Source organism: Bos grunniens, chromosome 12 (genome assembly GCF_055505025.1).
Source record: "Bos grunniens cultivar Pamir isolate PY7600 chromosome 12, Bosgru_T2T1.0, whole genome shotgun sequence".
Lineage (NCBI taxonomy): Eukaryota > Metazoa > Chordata > Mammalia > Artiodactyla > Bovidae > Bos > Bos grunniens.
In genome coordinates this window covers 11,214,409-11,239,069 of record NC_141176.1, presented here as the reverse complement: position 1 = coordinate 11,239,069, position 24,661 = coordinate 11,214,409, and the positions used below count along the sequence as shown (strand labels likewise).

At 50.0% G+C, this 24,661-nt stretch overlaps 1 protein-coding gene across 2 annotated transcripts; it reads right to left on the bottom strand.

The window, feature by feature from the left end:
* Window positions 1-17,587: 17,587 nt before the first annotated feature.
* On the bottom strand, window positions 17,588-23,319 carry PCDH8 (protocadherin 8). 2 transcript variants are annotated; one of them, XM_086328469.1, is made up of 3 exons: window positions 19,422-23,319; window positions 19,026-19,233; window positions 17,588-18,556 (listed from the first exon to the last, which is right to left on the bottom strand). In XM_086328469.1, the coding sequence occupies exons 1-3, from the start codon at window positions 22,047-22,049 to the stop codon at window positions 18,180-18,182; spliced, it is 3,213 nt and encodes a 1,070-aa protein (XP_086184595.1). In that variant the 5' UTR covers window positions 22,050-23,319; the 3' UTR covers window positions 17,588-18,179. The 2 variants fall into 2 exon arrangements, with proteins under 2 accessions (XP_086184595.1, XP_086184596.1); XM_086328470.1 differs by having other exon boundaries at window positions 19,716-23,319.
* Between the last annotated feature and the right edge of the window lie 1,342 nt (window positions 23,320-24,661).

Here is a 24,661-nt window from a genome sequence, read left to right as displayed (position 1 = left end):
CACGTGGCCTTCTCACATGGCATGCGGATTCCAGAGGGTGCAGGCTCTGTAGCTGTGGCCCGCAGGCTTAGCTGCCCCGCAGCACGTGGGATCTTAGTTCCCTGACCAGGGGTTGGACCCCCGTCTCCTGCCTTGGAAAGCAGATTCTAATGAATGGACCACCGGGCAAGTCCTGGTATTTTTGAAAACATAAAAATGGCACACATTTTTTGAATCATCACTCCCTGGCATCATTGCTACAGAATTAATGGCACCTTGTATGAAAGCCATTTCTGAGGATATTTACTGAAATGATGCTTCTCTTAAAAACTCGATATCCTTTGAATATCCATCAGCAATGGAATAATATACTCACGCAATGCAATATATAGCAGTAGTTTCAAAAAAGTCCCTAAGACATTAGAGAGCAAAAAACAGGAGCAAAAATTGGAGCAGAGAAAGAGAGCAAAATTATTAAAAATTAAAAAACATTTATTGTGTCTATGGTGTGCTGACTTGCCCTTTTGTATACCACTCAGCTTTTTTCCAGTCCGTCCCTGCTCTCCAAGGGAGCATAAATAAAAAGAATCAAGTTACAAGCTGCCGCATTTATGTTAGAAACACACATGCTAACTGGGGCTTCCCTTATAGCTCAGTTGGTAAGGAATCCACCTGCAATGCAGGAGACCCCAGTTCGATTCCTGGGTCAGGAAGATCTTCTAGAGAAGGGATAGGCTACCCACTCTAGTATTCTTGGGCTTCCCTGGTGGCTCAGCTGCTAAAAAATTCCCCTGCAATATGGGAGATCTGGGTTCTATCCCTGGGTTGAGAAGATCCCCTGGAGAAGGGAAGGGCTACCCACTCCAGTATTCTGGCCTGGAGAATTCCATGGACTTCACAAGAGTCAGACACAACTGAATGGCTTTTACTTCACACATACCAACTACAGCTATTTGCATACAAATACACAGAAATGAAACTCAAAGGATTCCTGAGGAATATGTAGATTATTCTTTCTCTTTTTTGTTTGACTTTTTTCCCCTTACAATCGATGCTGCTGAAGTGAGCTCTGTTTCTTTCTTTCTTTTTGATTTTAAATATATTGCAATATAATTTCATCCTATAAATTGCACCTACTTTTAGTGTATGGTCAGAGGAGTTTTGACAAATATGTACATCTGTATAATCATCACTGTAATCAAGACATAAAACATCATCCCTAAAAGTTTCTTTGAGTCTCTTCCCAGTCAATCCCCCCACCAAGGGCCAGTAACTATTTTCTGCTTTTTACCACTATAGATTAAATTATATTTTCTAGATCATCATGGAAATAGAATACAGAGTACGGACTCTTCATCCTGCATAAAGACATTGAGATTCATCAATGTTTTGCATATATCAGTTAGTTCACTCCTTTTTGTTACTGATTAATTAATTTCATTGAATAAACGTGCTTAGTCATGTTGACTCTTGTGATTCCATGGACTGAAGCTCGCTGGGCTCCTCTGTCCATGGGATGTTTCAGGCAAGAATACTAAAGGTTGCCATTTCCTCCTCCAGAGGATCTTCCTGATTCAGGGATTGAACCCACTACCTCCATTGCAGGTGGATTCTTTACCTGCTAAGCCATCAGGGAAGCCCGTTTGAATATACTATGAGTTGTATATTCATTCAACTTCTGGTAGATTTTTGGGTTGTTTTAAGATTTGGCTATTAGAAATAGAGTTGCTATGAACACTCAGGTACTAGTATTTGTTTGCTGCTGCTGCTGCTGCTAAGTCACTTCAGTGTCAAACTCTGTGTGACCCCATAGACAGCAGCCCACCAGGCTCCCCCGGCCCTGGGATTCTCCAGGCAAGAACACTGGAGTGGGTTGCCACTTCCTTCTCCAATGCGTGAAAGTGAAAAGTGAAAGTAAAGTCGCTCAGTCGTGTCCGACCCTCAGCGACCCCATGGACTGAAGCCTTCCAGGCTCCTCTGTCCATGGGATTTTTCAGGCAGGAGTACTGGAGTGGGGTGCCATTGCCTTCTCCGAGTATTTGTCTGCACGTATGTTTTTATTTATCTTGGCATCTCTCTCTCTCTTTTAGAGATGGAGTGAAATTATTCGCAGAAGCCTCCCAGCAGATTTTCACTTATGTAGCATTGGCTACTCCTGGTTCATCTTCACATTCCCAATCCAATTACTGGAAAGAGAGATGGGGTCACTTTGAAGCAGTCAGTTCTCATTCTTTGAAGTTGGGGGCCGAGGTCCTTTCTGTATGGAGCAAACTGCCTCCTGAAATAAAATCAAGGTCCCACAAACACAGGGAAAAAGGGAGGGATGGCTCTTGGGTAGGAAGCCAACACATCTGTCTCTGCACTTTCTCCATGAGTATTTTTCCTACAGAATACGGTAGCAGCCTTACGTGTATATCGTATATCGCAGCAAGAGCCTTTCCTCAGCATGAAGGTGCTTACGCAGATCTGTGGCTGACAGATCCTCAACTCAGTCCTAGAAATAAGCCCAGAGAGGAAAGCATATAAAAAACCGTGACAGAAAGAGACTTGCCCTGAGGAATAGGCTGTGAGGGAGAGAGTCATCTGCAGAGACTTTTACCAACTGCTCACCAGATGTGGGCCTGCCCTGGGCGGAGGCACAGCTGCTCTGCCCCACAGTAAATCAGATGTGAGAGGCAAGCACCATCTGGCACAGAAGCTCGGCAGAGCCTGGGAAAAGAAGTTAACTCGCGTGTGAAGTTACGATTATTGTGGATTCGCATGAGTGGAGCCACGACACCTGCAGCCAGGTGAGCTGCCTCCTTCCCCCAAGGGGCTCCTCTGCTGCTGCGGCCTCAGGGCAGCCAAGCAGAGCCCTCTCCCCAACCCAGCACTGCTCTCCCAGTCTGGGGAGTCAGAGCTGGCTCTGCTAGAGCAGCTCTGGCCCTTTAAGCAGCCCTCACCTGACACTTCTTCCCGATATCAACCCTCCTTGCCTTGGGTTCGCTTCCCAAGAGCTGGTCTCCCTTACTTGCCGAAGGGCTTCCCTGATAGCTCAGTTGGTAAAGAATCCACCTGCGATGCAGGAGACCCCGGTTGGATTCCTGGGTTGGGAAGATGCCCCTGGAGAAGGGATAGGCTACTCAAGGCCAGGCTACTTGCCAAGCTTCTCAAATGCAGGGACCAGATCTTATTTACTTCGTTTCCTCTCTCTGCTCTTAGCATCCTGCCTTGAACAAAGTAGATGCTCAAAAAGCAAAAATGTCCTTGGCACAGGTCAGGACAAGAGGGAAGGACTGTGGTGGTAACATTTCCACCTTCCGCTCTCTGCATCCTTGTCCAGAAAACCGTTTGGTGGCTCAGTGGTAAAGAACCTGCCTGCCAGCGCAGGATACAGGTTTGATCCCTGGCTCAGGAAGATCCCCTGAAGAAGGAAATGGCAACCCACTCCAGTATTCTTGCCTGGGAAATCCCATGGATGGAGGAGCCTGGTGGGCTACAGTCTACAGGGTCGGAAAAGAGTCAGACATGAATTACCGACTAAAACAAACAACCAGATGATACCTGTTGGTTGGTAATATCTGAGAAGGACGTTGGTGTGGAGCCCTACACCAAGATCACAGAGAGCACAGCCCAGAATCAGAGTCATCTTTGGAACTGACTGAGCCCCATTGTAACCTTTGCCAAAAGCTGCCCTGATTATTACCAGCCAGCTTGCTGACCCCATATTATGCAAAAATACCCACCCTGGCATAATGCCCCAACCAAGCACCCAATGCCACCCTTCTAACAGGGATTTCCTTTGTCTTGAAGCTGTAAAGATCGGCTCCCCCTTGAGCCGGCCCACTGTCCTAATAGTTGGCTCTCTTTAGTCTGTCAGGAGGTTGGCCTGTGGTCCTGGCAGTGCCCTCTTTATCTCTGCTCTTTGTTTTTAATAGACTCACTCCTTCCTCCAATACTCTGTGTCCGGAAATTCTTTTCCAACCCACGCTTGGACTCCCGTGACATGCAGGAAGTTCTTCTTTAGCGCACCTTTCAGTCTGTAACCCTGGCCCTGAAACATCTTAGTTGCCCTAATTCTCCATTATCCACTACTAAGAGCCCTAAATGGAACTGGAAGGCCCCTTGGAGGTGAGCATTTTACAGACAGAAGCCTAGAGTTGAAGGTCTTGCTCAGGCCATGTTGCTAGCGGGTGGCAGAACAGATGTGCTGTGCTTAGTCACTCAGTTGTGTCCAATCTGTATGACCCCATGGACTGTAGTGCACTGGGATCCTCTGTCCATGGGATTCTCCAGGCAAGAATACTAGAGTGGGCTGCCATGCCCTCCTCCAAGGGATCTTCCCAACCCAAGGATTAAACCCAGGTCTTCTGCATTTCAGGTGGATTCTTTACCATCTTGAGTCACCAGAGAAGGCAGAACAGATTATCTACCTTATTTCTTATAACCCACCTTATTCCTGCAAGCGACCTAGTTTACAAGGTTAACTAAAGCACAAGATAGCAAAATGACGACGAAGAGCAAAAACAGAAAGCAAATAGCTTAAGAAGACCTGCGAATGAAGTCAAAACAGAAACATGTACCAAGAAGACTGCAAACCACAAACTTGGCTCTAAAGATCTGTTTGTTAAAACAGAGGAGATCAGGTGAGACACAAAATCCACAATATGCATGAAAGAAAAATAGCCCAGAGAAGTCCAACCCTTGTTGGTACCAGTGCCTAACAGGCGTCACCTATAAAAATAGCTTTGTGTATTGTAATGAAAGTCCTCGACAATATTCCAAAGGTGTACAGAGAAAGCTTCCCCGAGTCCGGGGCTGGTGGCTGATGTAATAGCATTTTATTGTGGGCATGGGGGAGACTGAAAACCAAAGCCAGGATCTGTAGTTGAGGGGAAAATCTCGCCAAATCGAAATGTGAGAAAATTTTAATTCAGAGTTGTGTGACATCAGAAGTACAATAATAATTACTGTTCGTAATTATGACCCAGAGGCACTGTGGATCCTAAAGTATTTTCTGAATAATCTAAGAGAAGTTTTCTAAAAAAAGTTCAATCTGATTTCTTGTTAATTTAGCACTTAATTAGGTACTGTCATCTGTTCTAGCTGTTATTTCATATATTTGTTTTATCCCCTTCAATTAGATTGTCATTTCTTTGAGGGCTTTGGTCCACGTAGAGAGCGAGTACCGTGTTACTTAACAAATGCAATATGGGTCCTTCAGGTTGATTGTGGAGGGGAAATCTCTCCATAAGGAGGGACAGCTGGACTTTTCAGTTGATTCTTCTGAGCTCTGTGAATGCATCTATCACTGCTTCTATCACAGGAGTGGGAGGGGTACCGCTCTCTCTGTCAATATCATCCCTTTATTCCAGTCCCCTAGTACCTTTGAGAATAATCTGGAATATTAAATAAGACCTTGTAAAAGGCTTGGGGAAAATAATTACAGTTAGTAACCTGAAACCAAAGAGTCTAAGTTACCATTACCAACATCAAGAGTATAACACAGGGATCAAGAGCCCAGATTTTGGAGTCAGACTCCCTGGGTTGCAATTCCAGACCCACCATTCACTGTTCAACCTTGGGCAGGTTATTTAACCTCTGTGCCTCATTTTTCTCAAGTGTAAGAAGACAATAGTGCTACTTATAGAGGCGTGTGAGGATTAAGCAAACACTTCTACCAATGTCTGTACAGAGTAAATATGTGCAGACAACTAACATTATAACTGAGCACTTTTCATAGTCAGACACTTTATGTGTATTAACTCAATCTTCACATAATGCCCTAATCCAGTGGTTGTCAAAGTTTTTGGTCTCAACCTCTTTATGCTCTCAAAATTTATTAAGATTTTTAAAGACTATTGAAAATTTATGAAGATAACACCCTAGCCTATGTTGTCAGAGCTTTTACTGACCACAGAGATCTTGGCCTGATCCCAAGCCCACTGTAGCTCGAACACTGCCTTATAGGGGGTCCCCTCTCCTCTGGCTGGTTGTCAGCTGGTGACTGTGAGCTGGTCCCTTCTAGAGAGGTGAGTTGCTTGAGGCATTATCCATGCATCTCAGACCCTTATATGCTTCTCTTTGACCACGGAGTCCATATGTCCATGCGTCTGGGACTATAGTCACCACTCACAGGTCAATCTTTATCTTGCCCATGGGGCTTCCCTGGTGGCTCAGTGGTAAAGAATCTGCTTGTCAGTGCAGGAGACACAGGTTCAATCTCTGGGTCAGGAAGATCCCTTGGAAGAGGAAATGGCAACCTGCTCCAGGATTCTTGCCTAGGAAACCCTGTGGACAGAGGAGCCTGGCGGGCTACAGTCCATGCAGTCTCAAAAAGTTGGACACAACTTGGTGACTAAATGGCAGCAATCCTGCCCACGGCAGTGTTCAGCTGGGAACAAGAAGTACAAGTTAGGGAGGGTGGCAGTGGTAATCTTGTGGGATAAACACACACAAAAGCCCAAGGCAAGTCGATATATAGAGTGATTCTTCAAAGCCATATTATTTTGTTGTAGTCAAAGAAAAAAAAAGAATAAATATGCATGTGCCTCACCAACCAGAATTGACAAATGTTAATCTTCTGTCGTATTTATTGTAGATCTACTTAAATAAATGAAATAGAACATCACAAACAAGACTGAAGTCTCTCTAAGCTATGTCCTTTAAGAATTCATTTCACAGTTATGTTGAAGGATGGCAGTGAGGGAAGGGCAGGGAAGGGCAGTTACTCTCTCCTTCTCCCAGCCGTTCAGCTCTCCCCAGACTTGACTGTCCCATTCAGCAAACAGAGAGCTCAGTGGGTGCAAAAATGCTCCTTAGAAGGCAGTTTAGCAGCTGATCTTTGCCCAGTCCACACCAGAACCACTCCGCATTCCAATACGCCAATTGCGTGCAGGACTCTTTTTGAAAGGAGTCCTGGAAACTGGTGTAGGGGTTCTGGAGGCCGCTGTGGTTCGGACGGCTTCCTGGGTGGGGTGGCCTTGAATGGCAGGGGCATAAGGTGAGGGGCAGGGTAGGGGTAGCACTCTTGGGGAAAGAGAAGTGGGCCAAGTGGGGGGTGCAGTGGTGGGGAAGGCTGGAAGAACTTAAAGGCAGTAGAGATGGCATACTTCGATCTGTCCATCTCTCTCTTTCACAATTGCGTGCAAGAGAGGCTAGTACAGTCAGGAGATCAAATCAGTCAAAATCAACCCTGAATATTCACTGGAAGGACTGATGCTGAAGCTGAAGCTCCAATCCTTCAGCCACCAGGTGTGAAAACTGACTCACTGGAAAAGACCCTGATGCTGGGAAAGATTGAAGGCAAAAGGAGAAGGGGGCAACAGAGGATGAGATGGCTAGATGGCATCACTGATTCAATGGACATGAATTGGAGCAAACTCCAGGAAATGGTGGAGGACAGAGGAGCTGGGTGGGCTACAGTCCATGGGGTCTCGAAAGAGTAGGACATGACTTAGTGACTAAACAACAGCAGCAAATTGGAAACTGATTTTCCAGATCTAGTTGCATTTCCTGGGGATTTCGATGCTCCTTATAAACTGAGTTTCTGTGCACTTCCCATGCCTGTTCATTCTTCTTTTTCTGGCTGGAGGTATGGGGCCTTAGCAATGCCCACACGGATGACTTGGTCAAGCAAATTGGCAGTTGTCTGAGAGTCTGTAGTCAGGAGTAAGAGAGAGCACAAACAAGCCAGTCTTGCTCTTTTTTTTCTTCCCAATCTCTCCAGCTACAGTAAATCAAGCTGCCTGACAATTTTTTTTTTCCTGCCGCATCTGAATCTAATGCCCTTAGCTTAGAAATTTCCATTATATCACTCAGTGCATGGCAAGAGCAATGGGTGTCTCTGATTAGTGAAGCTGAAGAGTAGAAATGAATCACCGGACCTTTGTATTCTAGAACGTGGGTCTGGGATGAGTGAATGCAGGAGGTCGGTCAAAACACAGCCCCGGTGACTCAATTCTTAAATGATTTAAAATCAACATAAGCCTGGGGACTTATTGTGAATAAATATCACCATTTAACAGGCAATAAGGAGAGGGGTGAGGTGGTCAGGCTAGGGAAGGGGCTGGGAAGACACCTGCTCCCGGTGATATTTTGCTCAGTTTCCCTCGCTGTAAAATGAAGCCACGTGTCCTGATCTGCTCTCAGGAGGCTGTCGCTGTGAGCCTTATAATTTAGAAAGTGGCTGGCTGCTCTTGCTAAGTTGCTTACTTGTATCAGGCTCTTTGTGACCCCATGGACTGTAGCCCGCCAGGCGCCTTGGCTGTGGAATTCTCCAGGCAAGATTACTGGAGTGGGTTGCTATGTTCTCCTCCAGGAGATCTTGCCAACCCAGGGATCGAACCCACATCTCTTACATCTCCTGCATTGGCAGGCGGGTTCTTTAGCACCATCTGGGAAGCCCAAAAGTCAGGCTTCTCTGTCCGTGGAATTTTCCCGGCAAGAGTACTGGAATGGATAGCCATTCCCTTCTCCAGGGGATCTTACAACAAATTAAAGGCAACTTCACAGCATCAAGCATTGGGCTTTATACAATGCAAGGAGGAAATAGCAGATCTAGTCTCCAACTAAACTTCCAACCAGGGATGCAGGAATGACTCCCATTCTTCTCAGAAAACGGGAAAAGATATAGGGGCTCTTATGAGCCAACTGGAATAAAAGCTAGCACGCTCAACTTTCTATCATTTGAGGATCAGGTAGAGCAGGAGAGAATTCTAAGGACATCTTCAGAGTGGAAGAAAGGGCAGGAATTCACATAAACTAATAATAGGCTTAGAAGGACATTTAAAGGCTGCTGGATCCAATCCCAATCCAGATCTTCTACCCCACTCATTCCATCAGCTGATTGTCATGTCTTTGCTTAAAAGCTTCCAGTGACAAGGAGTTTCCACTTCTTAAGGAAACTTAAGAAGTGGAAACTCCTTAAGTTTGAAAAAGGAGTTGAAGGAAAGTTTTTTCAAAGGAAAAAACTCCTTTGAAAAAGGAGTTTTCTATTGAAAAGCAGAGACATTACTTTGCCAACAAAGGCTATGGTTTTTCCAATGGTCATGTATGGATGTGAGAGTTGGACTGTGAAGAAAGCTGAGCGCCAAAGGATTGATGCTTTTGAACTGTGGTGTTGGAGGAGACTCTTGAGAGTCCCTTGGACTGCAAGGAGATCCAACCAGTCCGTTCTGAAGGAGATCAGCCCTGGGATTTCTTTGGAAGGGATGATGCTGAAGCTGAAACTCCAGTACTTTGGCCACCTCATATGAAGAGTTGACTCACTGGAAAAGACCCTGATGCTGGGAGGGATTGGGGGCAGGAGGAGAAGGGGATGACAGAGGATGAGATGGCTGGATGGCATCACTGACTTGATGGACGTGAGTCTGAGTGCACTCTGGGAGTTGGTGATGGACAGGGAGGTCTGGCATGCTGCGATTCATGGGGTCACAAAGAGTCGGACATGACTGAGCTACTGAACTGAACTGACTGAAGGTAGCTTTTCTTCCTTCAGTATCTTGCATCATTATAGATTGTTTACAGACTCTCCATCAGGAAACATTGTTGCAATAAGTCCACTTGTCTCCTAAGCCATCCTCTTTGGATATGCCCAGTGGGTCTGGGTCCCTGATGAGGTGTGTCACTCAGCGCTCTAGAGGGAGCCTAACCACCTGTGAGCGGCCTGGGTCACGCCCCCTTTTGTCCCACCCTCACCTGTGTGCTCTTCAGAGGGAGGTGAGGCAGGGAACCTGGTGTCGATGACGGCTTGGTAGATGAGACAGGGCCCTGCCTTTTTAGCTTTAACCTCCATACTCACCCTTTTACCTTCTCTCTACGGGTTGTAGGCCTGGTTTTTGTGTTTGTGGTCATTGCAGAGTTGAACATTCTGCAGATGCTGGTTGATGATTATAGTCTACAGCTGAAACTCTCCCAGGTGAGTGCTGACAGGGTCGCAGCAGGTCAGGAGGTATGTCCTGGCCCCACACTGCATGGTTTCTGTAGTTCAGAGGTTCTGCCGGGTGGCCCTTGGGCCAGCAGCATTAGAACTTCTTAGAACTGGGAACACATTAGAAATGCGAACTACGGTGTTGTGGCAGTCCAAGCAGCGGTTGGAAAAGAATTTCCAGACACAGAGTATTTTAGAAAAGAGGGAATTTATTGAAAACGAAGGGCTGATGAAGGTGGTGAGGGGCACTTCGAGGACAGTGGGCTGACTTCCTGACAGATCAGGGAGCGAGGACCCCTTCTTTGGGCTCGCAGCCAGTTTTTATAGTCTCGGGACGAAGAAGATTCCAATGGGGAGGGGAGGCGTGAAGTCATGGTTGGGGGTCTTTTGGTACCCACTTGGCCTAAAAGAGACGGGAGCTGGCTGGTTAGGGACAGGATGGCTCATGGTTACCATGGAGCTTGGCTAATTCTGGATTTATTGCCCTACAACCTCTGCCTAGGGCTCCACGTATAGGACCTCACCCCAATCCTGTTGTATCAGATACTTCTGGGCTGCAGGTTCAGTGATCTATTTTAACAAGCCCTCCTGGTGATTCTGATTTGAAACCCACAAGTAGAGGGGACGCTGTTGCCTCATCCACCCACCCACGTGTAGCCTGTGTGCTCATTCCTAGCTAGCTACTGTAAGGCTGCCAAAGCCCCCGGATGGGTCCCTTCTCGCGAGAATTACCCCCAGCCTAACAGAAGCCTCCTTGTTATGGAAGGTAATGCAATGTACCCCCTTTTCTGTCCAGAAATCGATGACTGATACAAGGTAGGAAAGGCTGGCTTGTTGTCTCCAGAGAGGCCCAATCTGTGCTCCCAAGCTCCCATGGGACCAGGGTGAAACTGAGACCACCACTGTGCTGAAGCTCCCTTTCTCTGCTGTCTCCTGCTGGCTTCTCTCCTCCTCTGAGAGCATTTTCTCAATAAATGATTTTCATGAGAATCCCCATCACAAGCTGTGCTGCTCAGCAACTTGACTCAATCACCCATGTGAGTTAAGACGATCACCCAAGTAAAGGAAGAATCCAAGGATTTATGAAGATGTTTAAGAGTCCCATATGGGGACCTAAACATATCTAGATAATTAGGGGAATGTGCTTTTTACTAGCTTTTGCATGCAGACATGGCCTGAGATATGCTCTGCCAGATGCACAGGGAGGAGCTCCATGGACAGAGTGGTGACCCTGAATTTCTTTAGTGCAGGGAGATGGCTGACCCAGTGCTCAGCCTTCTTGCTGGACTTCATGGGCTTGTTCTCAGCCTCCAGTGAGGCTGGTGATGAAGGGCTTCTGGTAGATAAGCAGAACGAATCACAGGGAGGTTAAGTGCTGGCAGAGAGTCAGCTGCTGAATAAAATTGAGATTCCATTCCCACTCCCTTATTCACCATTACCACCAGCTCAGCCTTTCCTCTGAGGTTCTAGTGACATTCTTTAGCAGCAAATCCTTGCCCCTCAACACTACTTTTCTAGAATTGATAGGGAGAAAGTTTGCCAAAATAGGCTTAATAAAATAAGGGCTTCCTCACAGATGGTGCACTGGTAAAGAATCCGCTTGCCAGTTCAGGAGCCTCAGAAGACACAGGTTCAATCCCTGGATCAGGAGGTTTCCCTGGAGTAGGAAATGGCAACCCACTTCAGTGTTCTTGTCTGGAAAATTCCAATGGACAGAGGAGCCTAGCAGGCTGTATATAGTCCATGAGGTGGCAGAAGAGTCGGACAGGACTGAGCACACACGCATGCCTGCATTCCTAGAAGTGACAGGGAGAACATTTGGCAAAACAGACAGACTCAATAAAATGAGAGGCTACTATCACATGTTAGCAGACTAGTAGCATAGTTAGTAGCATAATGAGCCATCCGATGCTTTCATCAGCTTCACGGTTTGCTATGTTTGCCTGGAACAAAGTGGAGGTTTGACAGTTCAGGCCACGTGGCTCTGGGTATCAGTGGGGACTAAAACCACATCAAGTCTCTAGAGGTAGGGGGCTCACACACTTCTGGTGCTCACAGATTCCTACGGGGAGGGGTGGCGTTATGTCCCTAGTTGGGGGTCTTTTGCTACCCACTTTGCCTGGTGTGGAAACGGGAGCTAGTTGCTTAGGGACTGAGACAGGAAGATGGGGAGGGCCTCGCCTTCAGAAGGAAAGGCGACTTTACACATGGTCAGGCTGGGACAACTTCTGCCTCCTCCGAGCACTCATTTGACTAGCTGGGTGGATAGGATGCTGAATTTCTCAGTCCCTTCTGATGCTGGAGGCATATTTAGCCCAGACCCCCGTGGTGAAGTCTGTTAACTTGTAGATGCAGAGTCTCTTGGCTGTGGAGTATAACCACGACCTTTTGTGCTTGGCTCAGTGAATCATGCTATTCAGCAAGTGCTTTCATTGAATCCTCATTACGTACCAGACAATGTAGCAGGTACTGGGGATGGAGAGATGAAAGATGCAGACAGTACTTGATTTCGTGGGCCGGCGGGGGCTGGGGGGCGGGCGGCAGAGGTGAGGGACAGTTTGCTAAGTGTTGAGGAAGCCCGCAGCTGGTGGCTGGGAGAGCAGCCGGTGTGATCTGTGAATAATTCTGATGGATACGAAGAAAGGGCTGGAGAAGGGGGAAAGGGTGGGGTGGGGAGAGAGGAAGAGGAGCTGAAAGTCACTGCAGGCAGTGGGACCAGGGAGCAGGGTGAAACACAAGCAGATTCTTCTGGCCAAAGTGCTGATGGGTGTTGTGGTGAGAGTGGGGGGTGTAGGGGTGGGATGGAGTAGGGGGTGGCCCAGGAAGGGACAGTGGCAAGGTCCAGTTTGGGGCCAGAGGCAGGGCCAGAGGACTGGGGGTCTGGGATGCCGTGGAGCACCGCAAACTTTATCCAAAAGGCTGTGGGAAGTCAGGAGGGCAGTAATCAGAGGAGTGATGAAAGCAGATTTTAGAAAGGGTCTTCATGACCAGCATGGAGGATGAACAGTGGGAAGCCGATAGTGAATCCAGGGTGAGCAGGTTGGAGACTCACGCTGCAACCCGGGAGAGAAGTGACAAGAGTGTGACTAAGGTGGTGTGCCTTCACTTTGGACCAGAAAGAGTTTTTTAAAAATCTCAACTCCTCCTAATAGTAGCTGTGTGATCTATGACGAGTTACCGCACTCCTTCAAATCTCACTTTCCCCATACGTAAGATGGTGACGTAGTTGCTAAGTTGTGTCTGACTTATGACCCCATGACTATGGCCCTCCAGGCTCCTCTGTACATGGGAATTCCCAGGCAAGAATACTTCTGTAAAGAGCTTGGTGCAGTGCGTAAAACACAGTGATCACTAAAAACGGGAGTCCTTACTCTTAATCTTTTGCATCCATCCTGATCTGGATAGTCCCCCTAAAAGCAGGCACTGAAATGGAAACTTGAGTGCAGGAAGTTTGTTTGGGAGCTGATCCCAGGAAGCACAAGTGACTGAGTGGGGAAAATGAGACAGGCGGTGAGAAAGTTCACTGACTGAGGAAGTTGCTGCTGTAGGCAACCTGAGTTTGGATTCTCTTGCGACTTTCAGGGAAACTGTACAGAACACAGCTCAGAGTTGTCCTTCCAAGGGGTGGGAAAGCCAGGGTATTTATCCCCCGATGCCTGTCCCCGATGAGCTGAGGGTTGCCTATATAGGTCTTAAATCCCTGGTGCTTCCAGACTTCTCTGTACACAGTTTGAATAAACTTCTGTGGGCCCAAACACTGGTGGGGTCCCCAAGCTCTCAGCAAAGTCTCAGGCCGCAGAGGCCAATGTCTGTATGGAGACTCATATGGCAAGCAGAAGTGGAGTGAACACAGAGGGCTGCGGCGGGGATGTAAGCAAGGCCTTCTACCTGCTGCAGTGGAGTGAAGGAACAATTCAACAATAGTTGGGAAAGGGAATCAATGAATCTTGGTGAGCAGAAGTAAGAAATTCAGTGGCATCTTAAAATGACTTTAGTGTTTGGTCTAAATACTTAAAACAACTTTAATATTTGGTCTAAATACCAAGTATTTAGCTTGGTCTGAAAAGTGCAGAGTTTAAAACAGTTGCCAGAGGGGTAGTTTTTGGTGGCTGAGAAGGGAGAATGATTTTGATTTGGACATGTTGAGTCTGAGGTGTCTTGAGATCTAGCCAAGTGTCATACTGGATTGGCAAACGGAATTTTCCTAATTCCCCATTAAACTATGCAGGCTTCACTTTGATGAGTTGAAATTTCTGAAACAAGTTTTGTGGGAGCAAACCTCGCACTCTGATGATGAGTGAAGATTTCCCCCACCCCCGCCACAGAAGCACATTTAATCTGGTGGCTTAAGTGATGGCTTTTAAACCAGCCCGTTGTCTCTTTCTGCCTGCTGTTCTCTTATTAGGTGACTTTGAACCTGTTGGCGAATTCCACTGCAGATTATTTCCCTCTGAAGAAATGGAATGATAAATACTCTCTTGAGTTCTTGCATAGCCGTTGAAAACTAGACAGCATTTTCAAAGCCGGAATTGTCACAAAGCACAGTGCCTCATCAAGTACTATATTACTTTGCTTCAGTTTGCCTTCAAAACTTACAGTGTTCCAATTATCCTGTGGTTACTAAATCCAGGACTAAAGCGAATATGCTTATTTTCTAAAGTAGAAGTTTTAGATGATAAAAGCTTGTATTTGCCAAGTGAGATAAACCAGATATTTAGCTAATATCTGATTTTATATACACGTGTATTTCTTTCTCTCCATGTCCATGTATATTTGTATCTGGAGACATGCATCCTGTTTTCGCTCTATTTCAGAATGTATTTTTCAATAGATGTGGAAACCACTTACATTTTAATTTTCTGAAGTGGTTTCTTTGATGGATATTTTATTATAGGAAGCGTAGCACATCCAAGTCAATGGGGCCAGACATAAAAAGTGAAATAGGTAAAGTCTGGCTCTAGTTCTCTTTCAAGGTGACCTCCCACATCCCCAAGTGCCTTCCAGGTCCCAATGTTCACTGTGAAGGTACTCCAGGGTTGTACGCCTCCGCCTCCAAAGGCAGATTTGTGGAACCATCACAAACACTGAGGGCTTGTGAGTTTTCTGTGATGTTCACTTTAGCCATACTTGCTTGTAGACTGTTGCTTGTAAAGCCATACTTGCTTTAGCCATACTTGCATATCAGGCTCTGGTCTCCATAGTGAAAGCGGAAGAGACAAAGATTCCAAACCCATCTCTGAACAAGGCCAAGCATCCTGAATCTGTTTTCTCTTTCTGAGTGGATGGATGTATGTGTTAGCCGCTCAGTCCTGTCTGACTCTTTGTGACCCCGTGGACCATAGACTGTCAGGCTAGTCTGTCCATGGGATTCTCCAGGCAAGAAGCCTGGAGTAGGTAGCCAATCACTTTTCCAGGGGATCTTCCTGACCCAGGGATGGAACCTAGGTCTCCTGCATTGCAGATAGGGCTGCACTGATAGTTATACTAGAGACTGGCTCCAGAGGAAGGCAAGGAAAGATGAAGGCAGGATGTTTCACTATAGGCCAGACATGGTCGTATGTGTTCTGCATGTATATTATCTCATTTAACTTAATAAAGCAATATATTTCCTCAAACATATGCTTGAGAATCAGCATTTCTCAAGAAAAAACAGAGAGCTTCTTTCCTCTAGCTCCTGTTTCTCTGAAAGTTCCTTTGGTGACTCTTAGATGAGTACCCTTGTACCCTTCTCTCTCTTTCTTTTTGTTTTTCATTTAGACAATTTTAAGGGCTGAATTTCATTTTAATTTTTTTTTTTTAAGTTCCAAGCAACATCAGGTCTTGTAATGGTCATTCCTCTAGGGAAAGATAGGACAGTAAAGTCAAAGAGATTTTGAAAACAAAATCTGGGGGGCAGGGAAACAAGTTTGCAGAGCACAAAATAAGATAACAAAATAAGATGACAATGACACTATTTTGCTTTTGAAGGAGAAGAGCTGGCAAATGCATTCAGAGATTGGATGCTTTTAGGCTGCTAATGAGAGATTATTCATTTTTTTGCTCTGCATTTGAAGAGACTGGCTCAAGAAGAAAGCTTTGGATGTTGGAATGGGAGGTCTAGCTGGGGTCTGGTCACATCCAGCATTTTGTTCCAGGAGCTGAGGTCTGTCTGGGCTGTTTGAGCTCGTCAGGTGCATTTTCAGCTCAACTGCCAGCAGAAACCACTGAACTCTGCACAGGCCATAGGGAGTGAGGCGCTTGTGAGCACCCACCCTGCTGTTCAGCTTGGAGCCACCACTGGTTTCAATTATGACTTCAACAGGTAGCTTTGAGGGCTCCACTATTCATTACAGCGCCTCACTCTCTATTATTAGTAATAAAGGAACACAGGCACTTCACAAATATAAAGTGCTAAACAATCATCAGGCAGTAAAGGCAATGCATTGGGACTGTTCTACTTAACTCTTTGTTTCTTTCAAGTTAAAAAGAAAAAAAAAATTCATTATTTCATTTTATTTTCTTGCCTTGAATAATCTTGGTTAAATCTTATCCTGGCCACTTACTAGCTTTGTGACTTTTGGGTGTTTTACCTAAATTGTGTCCCTGATTCCATATTTGTAAATAATGATAGTTCCCATCTTATGGGGGATGTTTGAGGATTAAATGAGATAATCCATGCAGAGTATCTTTGTAAGGAGCGCCACTCATATAACAGAGAAGGCAATGGCACCCCACTCCAGTATTCTTGCCTGGAAAATCCCATGGACGGAGGAGCCTGGTGGGCTGCTAAAGAGTCAGACACGACTGAGCGACTTCACTTTCACTTTTCCCTTTCATGCATTGGGGAAGGAGATGGCACCCCACTCCAGTGTTCTTGCCTGGAGAATCCCAGGGACAGGGGAGCCTGGTGGGCTGCCATTTTTGGGGTCACACAGAGTCGGACACGACTGAAGAGACTTAGCAGCAGCAGCCACTCCTATAAAAGCTCATTCGGGAAATGTTAGCCCTCATTATTAATTTCTAATAAAATGAATGCACAGAGTATAAGACAGGTGTAAGTCTTTAGTGTGTGTGTGTGTGTTTAAAAACCTTCATTACATACATTTTCAAACACAAATACACAAATAGTTTAGTATAAGTTTCTCCCCTCACACATACATAAACCCAAGCTAGCACTGACCATGACCAATATGTTTTCCATTTTGTTTCACGTAGCCTTGTGCTTTCTTCTAGAATATTTTAAAACACATCCCAAGCATCATTTCACCCATAAGTTTGAGTTTCTTTTTGATATTAAAATCCTTAATATTTAAGCTAAGAGCTTCTTGGGACTCTCTCATCTTAATCTTAAACCCCAGTTCTTAGAAGCTACAGCAGTTAGTAAAAGCTTTACAGAGGTTTGTTTAATTAGTGAAAGAACAGTCCAAACTCAGTTTTCCTCCACTTTTTAGTAGATGCTCCATAAACATTTGTTGAGTAAATAAATGAGGGCAGGAATTTTATAGCATGCCTGATGTATATGGAAAGGCATTTGTTTTACAAAAGCAATCAATATACTTGACTGAGATGCCAATACTTGAAATCCCACAGGTTTAATGTTGCTGTGAACACTAATAATGCCCAAATAATTAGCACTTGAAAAAAAGTTTAATTCTGCTACTCAGATTATTTGTGAAAGCCTGACTGCAGGCAACTGTAGGAAAAGCAATTAGCAGATTCTTCAAACACATGACAAATCCTTTATTACTGTGCTTATAAGTGACACGGTTTACAGAAAACCAAATGTAATTAAATAACAATTGAACTTGAAATCTACCACAGACTCAAGATATACAAGTTATACTTGGCCAGGCAAAACTTCTCAAACACAAGGTTGTTTCAGGTGAAAGATAAATTTCCATTAAGTAATCCCAACATATTTTTTTTTTTTTTTGTCTAACAGACAGTTCCTTTGGCAATAACTTCCACTTTAGCTTTTATTATATAAAAATATAACAAAATTTCATTATATACAAACATTACATTACACCATGTACAGGTTAAAAACACTAAGAAAATGGCAAGCCGCAAGGGAAATGAAAGTCAATAGCATGATAAGAAAAAATTAAATACTGCACACATTTCATAAAAATTACATTAACTACATTTTTGTTTGCAAATACCAAACAGTACCAATGTGATTGGAAATAGCTTCCAACAACTTCATTTTAAGGCACATCTTGCATATTTCTATATACAACACTGAAACCGGTCAATAACTTAGGACATCTCTGGAGTGACCTGTGTATGAGTGACAACATGCAGCATGGGTTTACACATTTTCATTGGCTTCCTTCTTTGGGGACAGGTACCTGCCAGGGGGGGACGGATACAAGGGCACCCCGATCTCCTGCAAGTCTGGGAGTCTCCCTGGCCGAGGCGGGGATAGCAGAGTGGCTGTTCTGTCATAGTCTCTGTGCAGCACCTTCTCGTAGACGCTCTGTAGCCCCACGGTCTTGGGCAGCTGGGCCTGGTAGTAACTGTCTCTGCGCAGAGGATCCCGGGGCAGGGACGTGCTCTTACAGAAGGTTGACATCTGGGCTGGGGGGTGAGTCGAGGCGTGTGTGCTGGGCCCTCCAGCGCAGGAGGGGCTCCAGCAGCGGTCAGAGTGGCCCAGGATCTTACACTCCGCGGTGCAGGCCCACAAGCCTAACAGAAAAGAGAAGCACAAGGGAGAAACACAAGCACGATGGTTACTGGGGTTACAGGAACGGTCAGGGGCAGGGCGGCTGAGAAGGGAAGCGTGTAAGAAAATAAACGCCCTGGTTCTAGATCTGAAATGAGCCCTGTTTCCTGTAAGGCCACCTTAATACGAACCTACCTACGCTTTAGGGAAGCAATAAATAAATAAATAAATAAATAAAAGAATCCCCCTTCTCAGCTAATAACCTAATAGGATGAGGGGTTTATTTAGGCGGTGGCGCTGTCTCAACGTGGCATTTTGGTATTCGCCGTTTGAGACAGGCTGGAGACCGGAACTCAAGGACAGAAAAATGCGGGGACCGGGGATCGGGGGTCTGGGAACCGAAATGCAGAAGAGAGATCCCGGCGAAAAGCAAGGGTGGGGCGGGGCGGGGGGAGGGGGGCACTGAACCCGGCGTGAAGGAGGAGCCCTCACCGCTCTGCATGTGGTTGATGAGGTCCTTCTTCAGAGCGTCCCCGCTGATGTCGGAATCGCTGTCGTTGAAATCACTGTCCCCTTTGCCGCTGTCTTTGCCGCTGAACTTCTCCGCTTCCCGGCCGGAGATGGTGTTGAAGGAATGTCCCTTCCAGACAGCCACAGGGGGCGCCGGCTCCTTGCCGAAGCCGGGGGAGGCGCCGTAGGGCTGCAGCCAGGGATGCCGACAGCAAGCACGGGTGAGGGTTGGACAGAAAACAAAACAAAACAAAACAAAAAACACAAGTGCGACAGGTTAGGCGTCTCCCGCGCACGCACCCCCAGGCCCCTCCAGTCCCTTCCCCCAGCCTGTCCGCGGAGCACCGAGCGCGGCGCCCGGCCGAAGGAAGGCCTCACCTCGGCGTGCGCGCCGCGGAGCCGCTGCTGCCCCTCGAAGTGACAGGCGCTTTCCCCGGTGGCACCGCCGCCCTCCGAGCCCGGCACTTCGGCCGCGGCGGCGACCGCGGGCGGGGGCGCGTCGGCCGCGGGGCTGCCAAAGGGCGCTTTGCCGCTGCCAGGGAAGGTGAGCACGTCGAACATGTTGGGCCTGGGCCCGGCTCCCCGGGCGGCCTCCTCCGGGGAGCCGGGAGCCGAGGCTACGCCGCCCGCCGCCCCGGGCCGCTCTTCCCGGCGGGGCCCCCCTTTGCGCACCTCCTTCTTGCGGCGGTTGCAGGTGGTGGCGATGGCGATGATGGCGGCCAGCAGCAGCGTGCAGCTCCCGGCCAGCACGATGATGATGATCAGCGGCGTGTCCCACTGCAGCGCCGGCCCCGACGTCGCGAGCCGCGAGCCGGGCGGGCGAGAGCGCTCCGGGTTCCCCGCGCCTGCCGGCGACGCCAGCCCGCGTCCGCCGCCCGCCGTCACCACGAAGCTGACGGTGGCGGTGGTGGAGAGCGGGGGGCGGCCGCCGTCGGATATGACTAGCAGCGCCCGGAAGACTCGGCCGGGCGGCTCCTGCGAGAGGTCGCCGGTGAGCACGATCTCCCCGGTGCGGCGGCCGATGGCGAAGGCTTCTCGCGGCTCCTGCTGCAGCAGGTCGAAGGCCAGCTCCCCGTTGGCACCCTCGTCTGCGTCCCGGGCCTGCACGCGCGCCACCGCCGTGTCCTTCGCTGTGCGCCCGGGGACCGCCACTTCCAGGGAACCGTTGGCGGGAGCCGGGTGCACCAGGATCGGGGCGTGGTCGTTCTGGTCCAGCACCCGCACTTGCACCAGGGCACTGCTGGAGAGCTGAGGGGAGCCCCCGTCGCTCGCCTGGATGCGCACGTCGAGCTGGCGAAGCGTCTCGTAGTCGAAGCTGCGCAGCGCGTAGATGGCTCCTGTCGCTGGGTCCACGGAGACGTAGGTGGACACGGCGCCCCCAGCCCGGCCCACCTCGGCCTCCAGCAGCCGGTAGGTGACCTGGCCGTTGCGGCCCAGGTCCGGGTCCCTGGCGGCCACCGTGGCCAAGTAGGCCCCCGGCGGGTTGTTCTCGCGCACTGACACCTCATAGACTGGCCGTGTGAAGAGCGGCGCGTTGTCGTTCTCGTCGCCCACGCGCACCGTGTAGGGCCGCACTGTGCGCAGCGGGGGCGCGCCGCGGTCCTCGGCCACCAGCGTCAGGTTGTACTCGGAGATGCGCTCGCGGTCCAGGGACGCCGCGGTCACCACCAGGTAGCTGCCCGCGTAGGCAGGCTGCAGCCGGAAGTGCTCGTGCCCGTAGAGGGCGCAACGCACCTGCCCATTGGCGCCCGAGTCCCTGTCCGAGGTGCTGACCAGCGCCACCAGACTCTCGCGAGCCGCCCCCTCCGGCACCAGCGAGACGGCGCCCGCCTCCGGTGTCCCAGGCCCGGTCGACGAGGTGGCCTCCGCTCCCCCAAGAGCGGCGGCGGCGGCGGGGAAGGGCGAGGCAGCAGGCGCGCCCGGGGCGGCCAGCGGGGTGATGGAGATGTCCGGAGCGTTGTCGTTGACGTCGCGGAGGCGCACGATGACCTTGCAGGTGGCGGCGCGGGGCCCGGGGCCGCGGTCCTGCGCCCGCACGTCCAGTTCGTAAGTGTCCTGGCGCTCGTAGTCCACGGGCCCCGCCAGGGTGAGGCGGCCGGAGCGCGGGTCCAGGCGGAAGAGGCGGCGCGCCTCGGGCGGGGTGCGGGCCCCGAAGGCGAACACCACGTCGCCGTTGGGGCCCTCGTCGGGGTCCGCCGCGTCCAGGTCTAGCAGGAGCGAGCCCACGGGCGCGTCCTCAGCCAGCTCCACTTCCGCCACGGCACCCTGCGGGAAGGCCGGGCTGTGGTCGTTGGCGTCCAGCACGCGCACGCTGAGGGCTGCGGTGGCGGAGCGCGGCGGGCGGCCGCCGTCCTGGGCCACCAGCCCCAGGCTGTAGGTGGCCTGGCTCTCGCGGTCCAGCTCCTGCAGCAGCACCAAGTCGGCGCACTGGGCACCGTCCGCGCGCGTCTGCAGCTCCACGCGGAAGGGGCTGTGGGGCTCTGCCAGGCGCACGCTTTGCAGCCCATTGGCGCCCACGTCCTCGTCCACGGGCACCTCCAGGGGGATGCGCGTGCCCACAGCCGCGCCCTCGGACACCTCCACGGGAATCTGGGCCCGCGGGAAGCGCGGAGCATGGTCGTTGATGTCCCTCACCGACACCTCCACGTGCACCAGCCGGAACTGCTCCTGGGAGAAGCTGACCACGTCGAAGGCCAGCACGCACTGAGGGGCCTGGCCGCACAGCCGCTCTCGGTCCAGGCCCGCGTCCCCGACGGTCAGCTGCCCGTCGCCCTCACGCACTCGGATCAGCGAGCTGTTGAACTGCTTCATCAGGCGGAAGCTTGTGTCTCCGGACACTTTCATATGCAGGTCTTCGGCCAGGGTCCCGATGACCGTGCCGGGGGCATCCTCCTCGAAGGTGCTGTATCTCACAGTCTTGCTCTGGGCCACCGAGAGCACCCAGCAGAGGCTGAAGAGCTGCAAGGGGAAAAGGCAGGGGCTGCCCCCGCGCCTGGCTGGACTCATGCCGCCAGCCCCAAGCGCTATTCCAAAACGCTGAGCGAGCGATTTCCTCTGTGGTTTGCAGGTCCGGGCGTGAGTCCCAGGCTCCCGAGTGCACGCTTTTTTTGCGAGCCGTGTGCAGGAGAAGTCTGCAGGCTGCAGCTCAGAGGCTCCGGCGGGCTCGGAGGACGCGTGGATCCCGCCCACACTCAGCACCTTCCCCTTCCCTCTTCGGGCTGGAGCTGCGCGGCTGTGAGCCGCCTCCGTTTTTATAGCCGCCGAAATGCAAATCACCCGAGCTGGGCAGCCAATGGCGGCCTGGCTCTAGCGCCGCCGCTACGCCAGCCCCTGACGATCCCTTTACCGTGGAGGGGCTTAGAGGGGAAAACAAGAAAGGGAAAATAGAGAATCTTTTCCTTTGTTTCTTTAACTCCTTTGGCTTTTTTCATCTCCTGTCAGCGCTCTGCGTGCAGAGGAGTTGGCACAGGTCGCCGGCGTTACAGGAGCGGATGGTTTTGTTAGTTGTGCCCCTCCTGCACCGGCCGCTTGAACCGACAGCAATCTCACTGGGATTTCGCCCTCGTGGCTTGAGACCCCACACCCACTCTGTATTTTTTTTTTCACCCCAGAGGGTTTGAAATCGTTCGCGGCCCCCCCTCTCTCTTCAGACTTGCTCTGCTGGCTGAGGCTCAGTTCGCCTTCTTTCCCAACTTCCCACGGCGCTCGGAAATAGCCTCTAGATTGAGGAGCTCGAAGAATAAGGGGAAATTGATTTTATTCAAATTTGTGTACGCAATTGTGTTTTGCTCGTGTGAGCCCCGGTGATCGGAGCTGCCCCTTCCTTTTCAGAAAAGAGCTCTGAGACGTGTTAGTATGCATGTCACTGTCCAAATGGCTTTCTTAAGCCCTGGGCACTAGCAGGCAAGGAAAAAAAAAAAAAAAAAGTTCCAAATAGGATTTAGCATAAGCTTCAGGAGATTTGGAAAGGTTTCAAAGATCAGACTGTATCAAAGGCTTATGAAGCCCTCGTTAGTAGTGGAAATAGAATGGCGTGGCAGGCGATCCCATTGGAGGCCCCAATGTCTGTATTATTTAACTGTGACAAGCTAAGGGGAGAGAAAGTTGAACAGTTTCCACAGCGGAGTTGGGCTAACTTGAATATAATGAGCAAACGGCACATGTATCCATTATGTTCCTCTATTCATCCCCAATCACTGCCATAACTCTCCTGCTAAACGGTGATGGGCGCTGAATTCCACACAATACCCACCTCGTATTAAAGAGCATTTAGAGAACTCTCCCTCCTGATGCCTTGTTCCGCCTATTTAGAGGATTTTCTTTCTGTTCTAATAGGGCCACTCTGGGAAGCAATACTCATCCCGTTCCAGAAGAACAAAATCACAGCAGGACGCTGAAACCTGGCACGAACCTGGGGGAAACTTAACCATCTGCCTGTGAAAGTGTGGAGCTTTGGCTTTGCCAGCTCTGGGCTGGGCGGTCCGCCCCCCTCTCCCCGCCCCCCGCCTGACCCCAGGCGTACGCTGCACCCGCAGGTATCCCCCCACCCTCAGCACCCCCGAAGATCTGCGAGATGGGCCTTCAGTCACCCACAAGACAGATTCTTACTGATGCTTATTGAAGAGATATATTGAGCAGGGTGTGCAAATACACACGAAGGACAAGAGGTTAAAAACAAAAGTCACCCACAGGGAGTTTTCTTTCTCTATTTTTTCCAAGGCGAAAGACTTGATAAGCAGACTGGAGTTTGTAAACGTTCTTCTGAATCCTGATTATAGTCCTGCTGACATCCTATCTGTGTTTTCCTTCCCCCTAAACCCGAGGGGATGTATCTGGGGTCTTTTCAGAAGAGATACAGGAGTCTTCCCAGAGCAGGGAGACCGAGGAGCTCGGTGGGTAGTGAGGGTGACGGGGGCGGGGCTCTGGAGTTGCCAGAGAGCAAAAAAATGCAGCCCCCAGCCTCGTAAAAGCTCTTGAGACTTAGGTGAGGGTGCCCTGTGCGCTGGACCGTGCAGAGCGATCGTGCCTCTCGATTCCCTTCCCCAGCTGCCCCGTTCTGCTGGCCTAGGAACGCCAAAAGCGAAGAGGTTTTAGCATGCATCGGCGACGCAGCCGTGCAGGGACGCGGAAAGCGCGACGCCCCCTACCGGAGCCCGATTTCCAGCTTTCTCTTGCATTTTTCCCCTTTCCACTGCCAGTTGGTAGCTTGCTCGCGCTCTCTCTCTCTGCTCCGGCCCTGGAGAGATTTCTCGGAGAGGATGCACACTAAAACCCCTTCCCGGCTTCTCCCCGAGCCCGCAGGGCTCCCACCCCGGCCTGCGAGCCTGCTGGTGACCTCTGGCACTCCCGGGATCTCGCGCTTGCTCCTCGCCCCCTTCCCGGCCGGCACGGACGCCAAGCGAGCAGATTCAGAACTCGGCGGCAGGACAGCGGCCTCTCCCCGCGTAACCCGGAGAGTTCCGATCCGCCCCTGGCTGCTGCGGGGCGGCAGAGCCAGGAACAGGGGGAGGGGGGTGGGGGGGTGGCGGATGGAGAGGCATTGGGGCCCCAGTCGTGGAGAAAAGATCTCTCCAGCGGTTCCCGTGAGTAGACACTTGCCCAGAGCCCGGCCGCCAGTG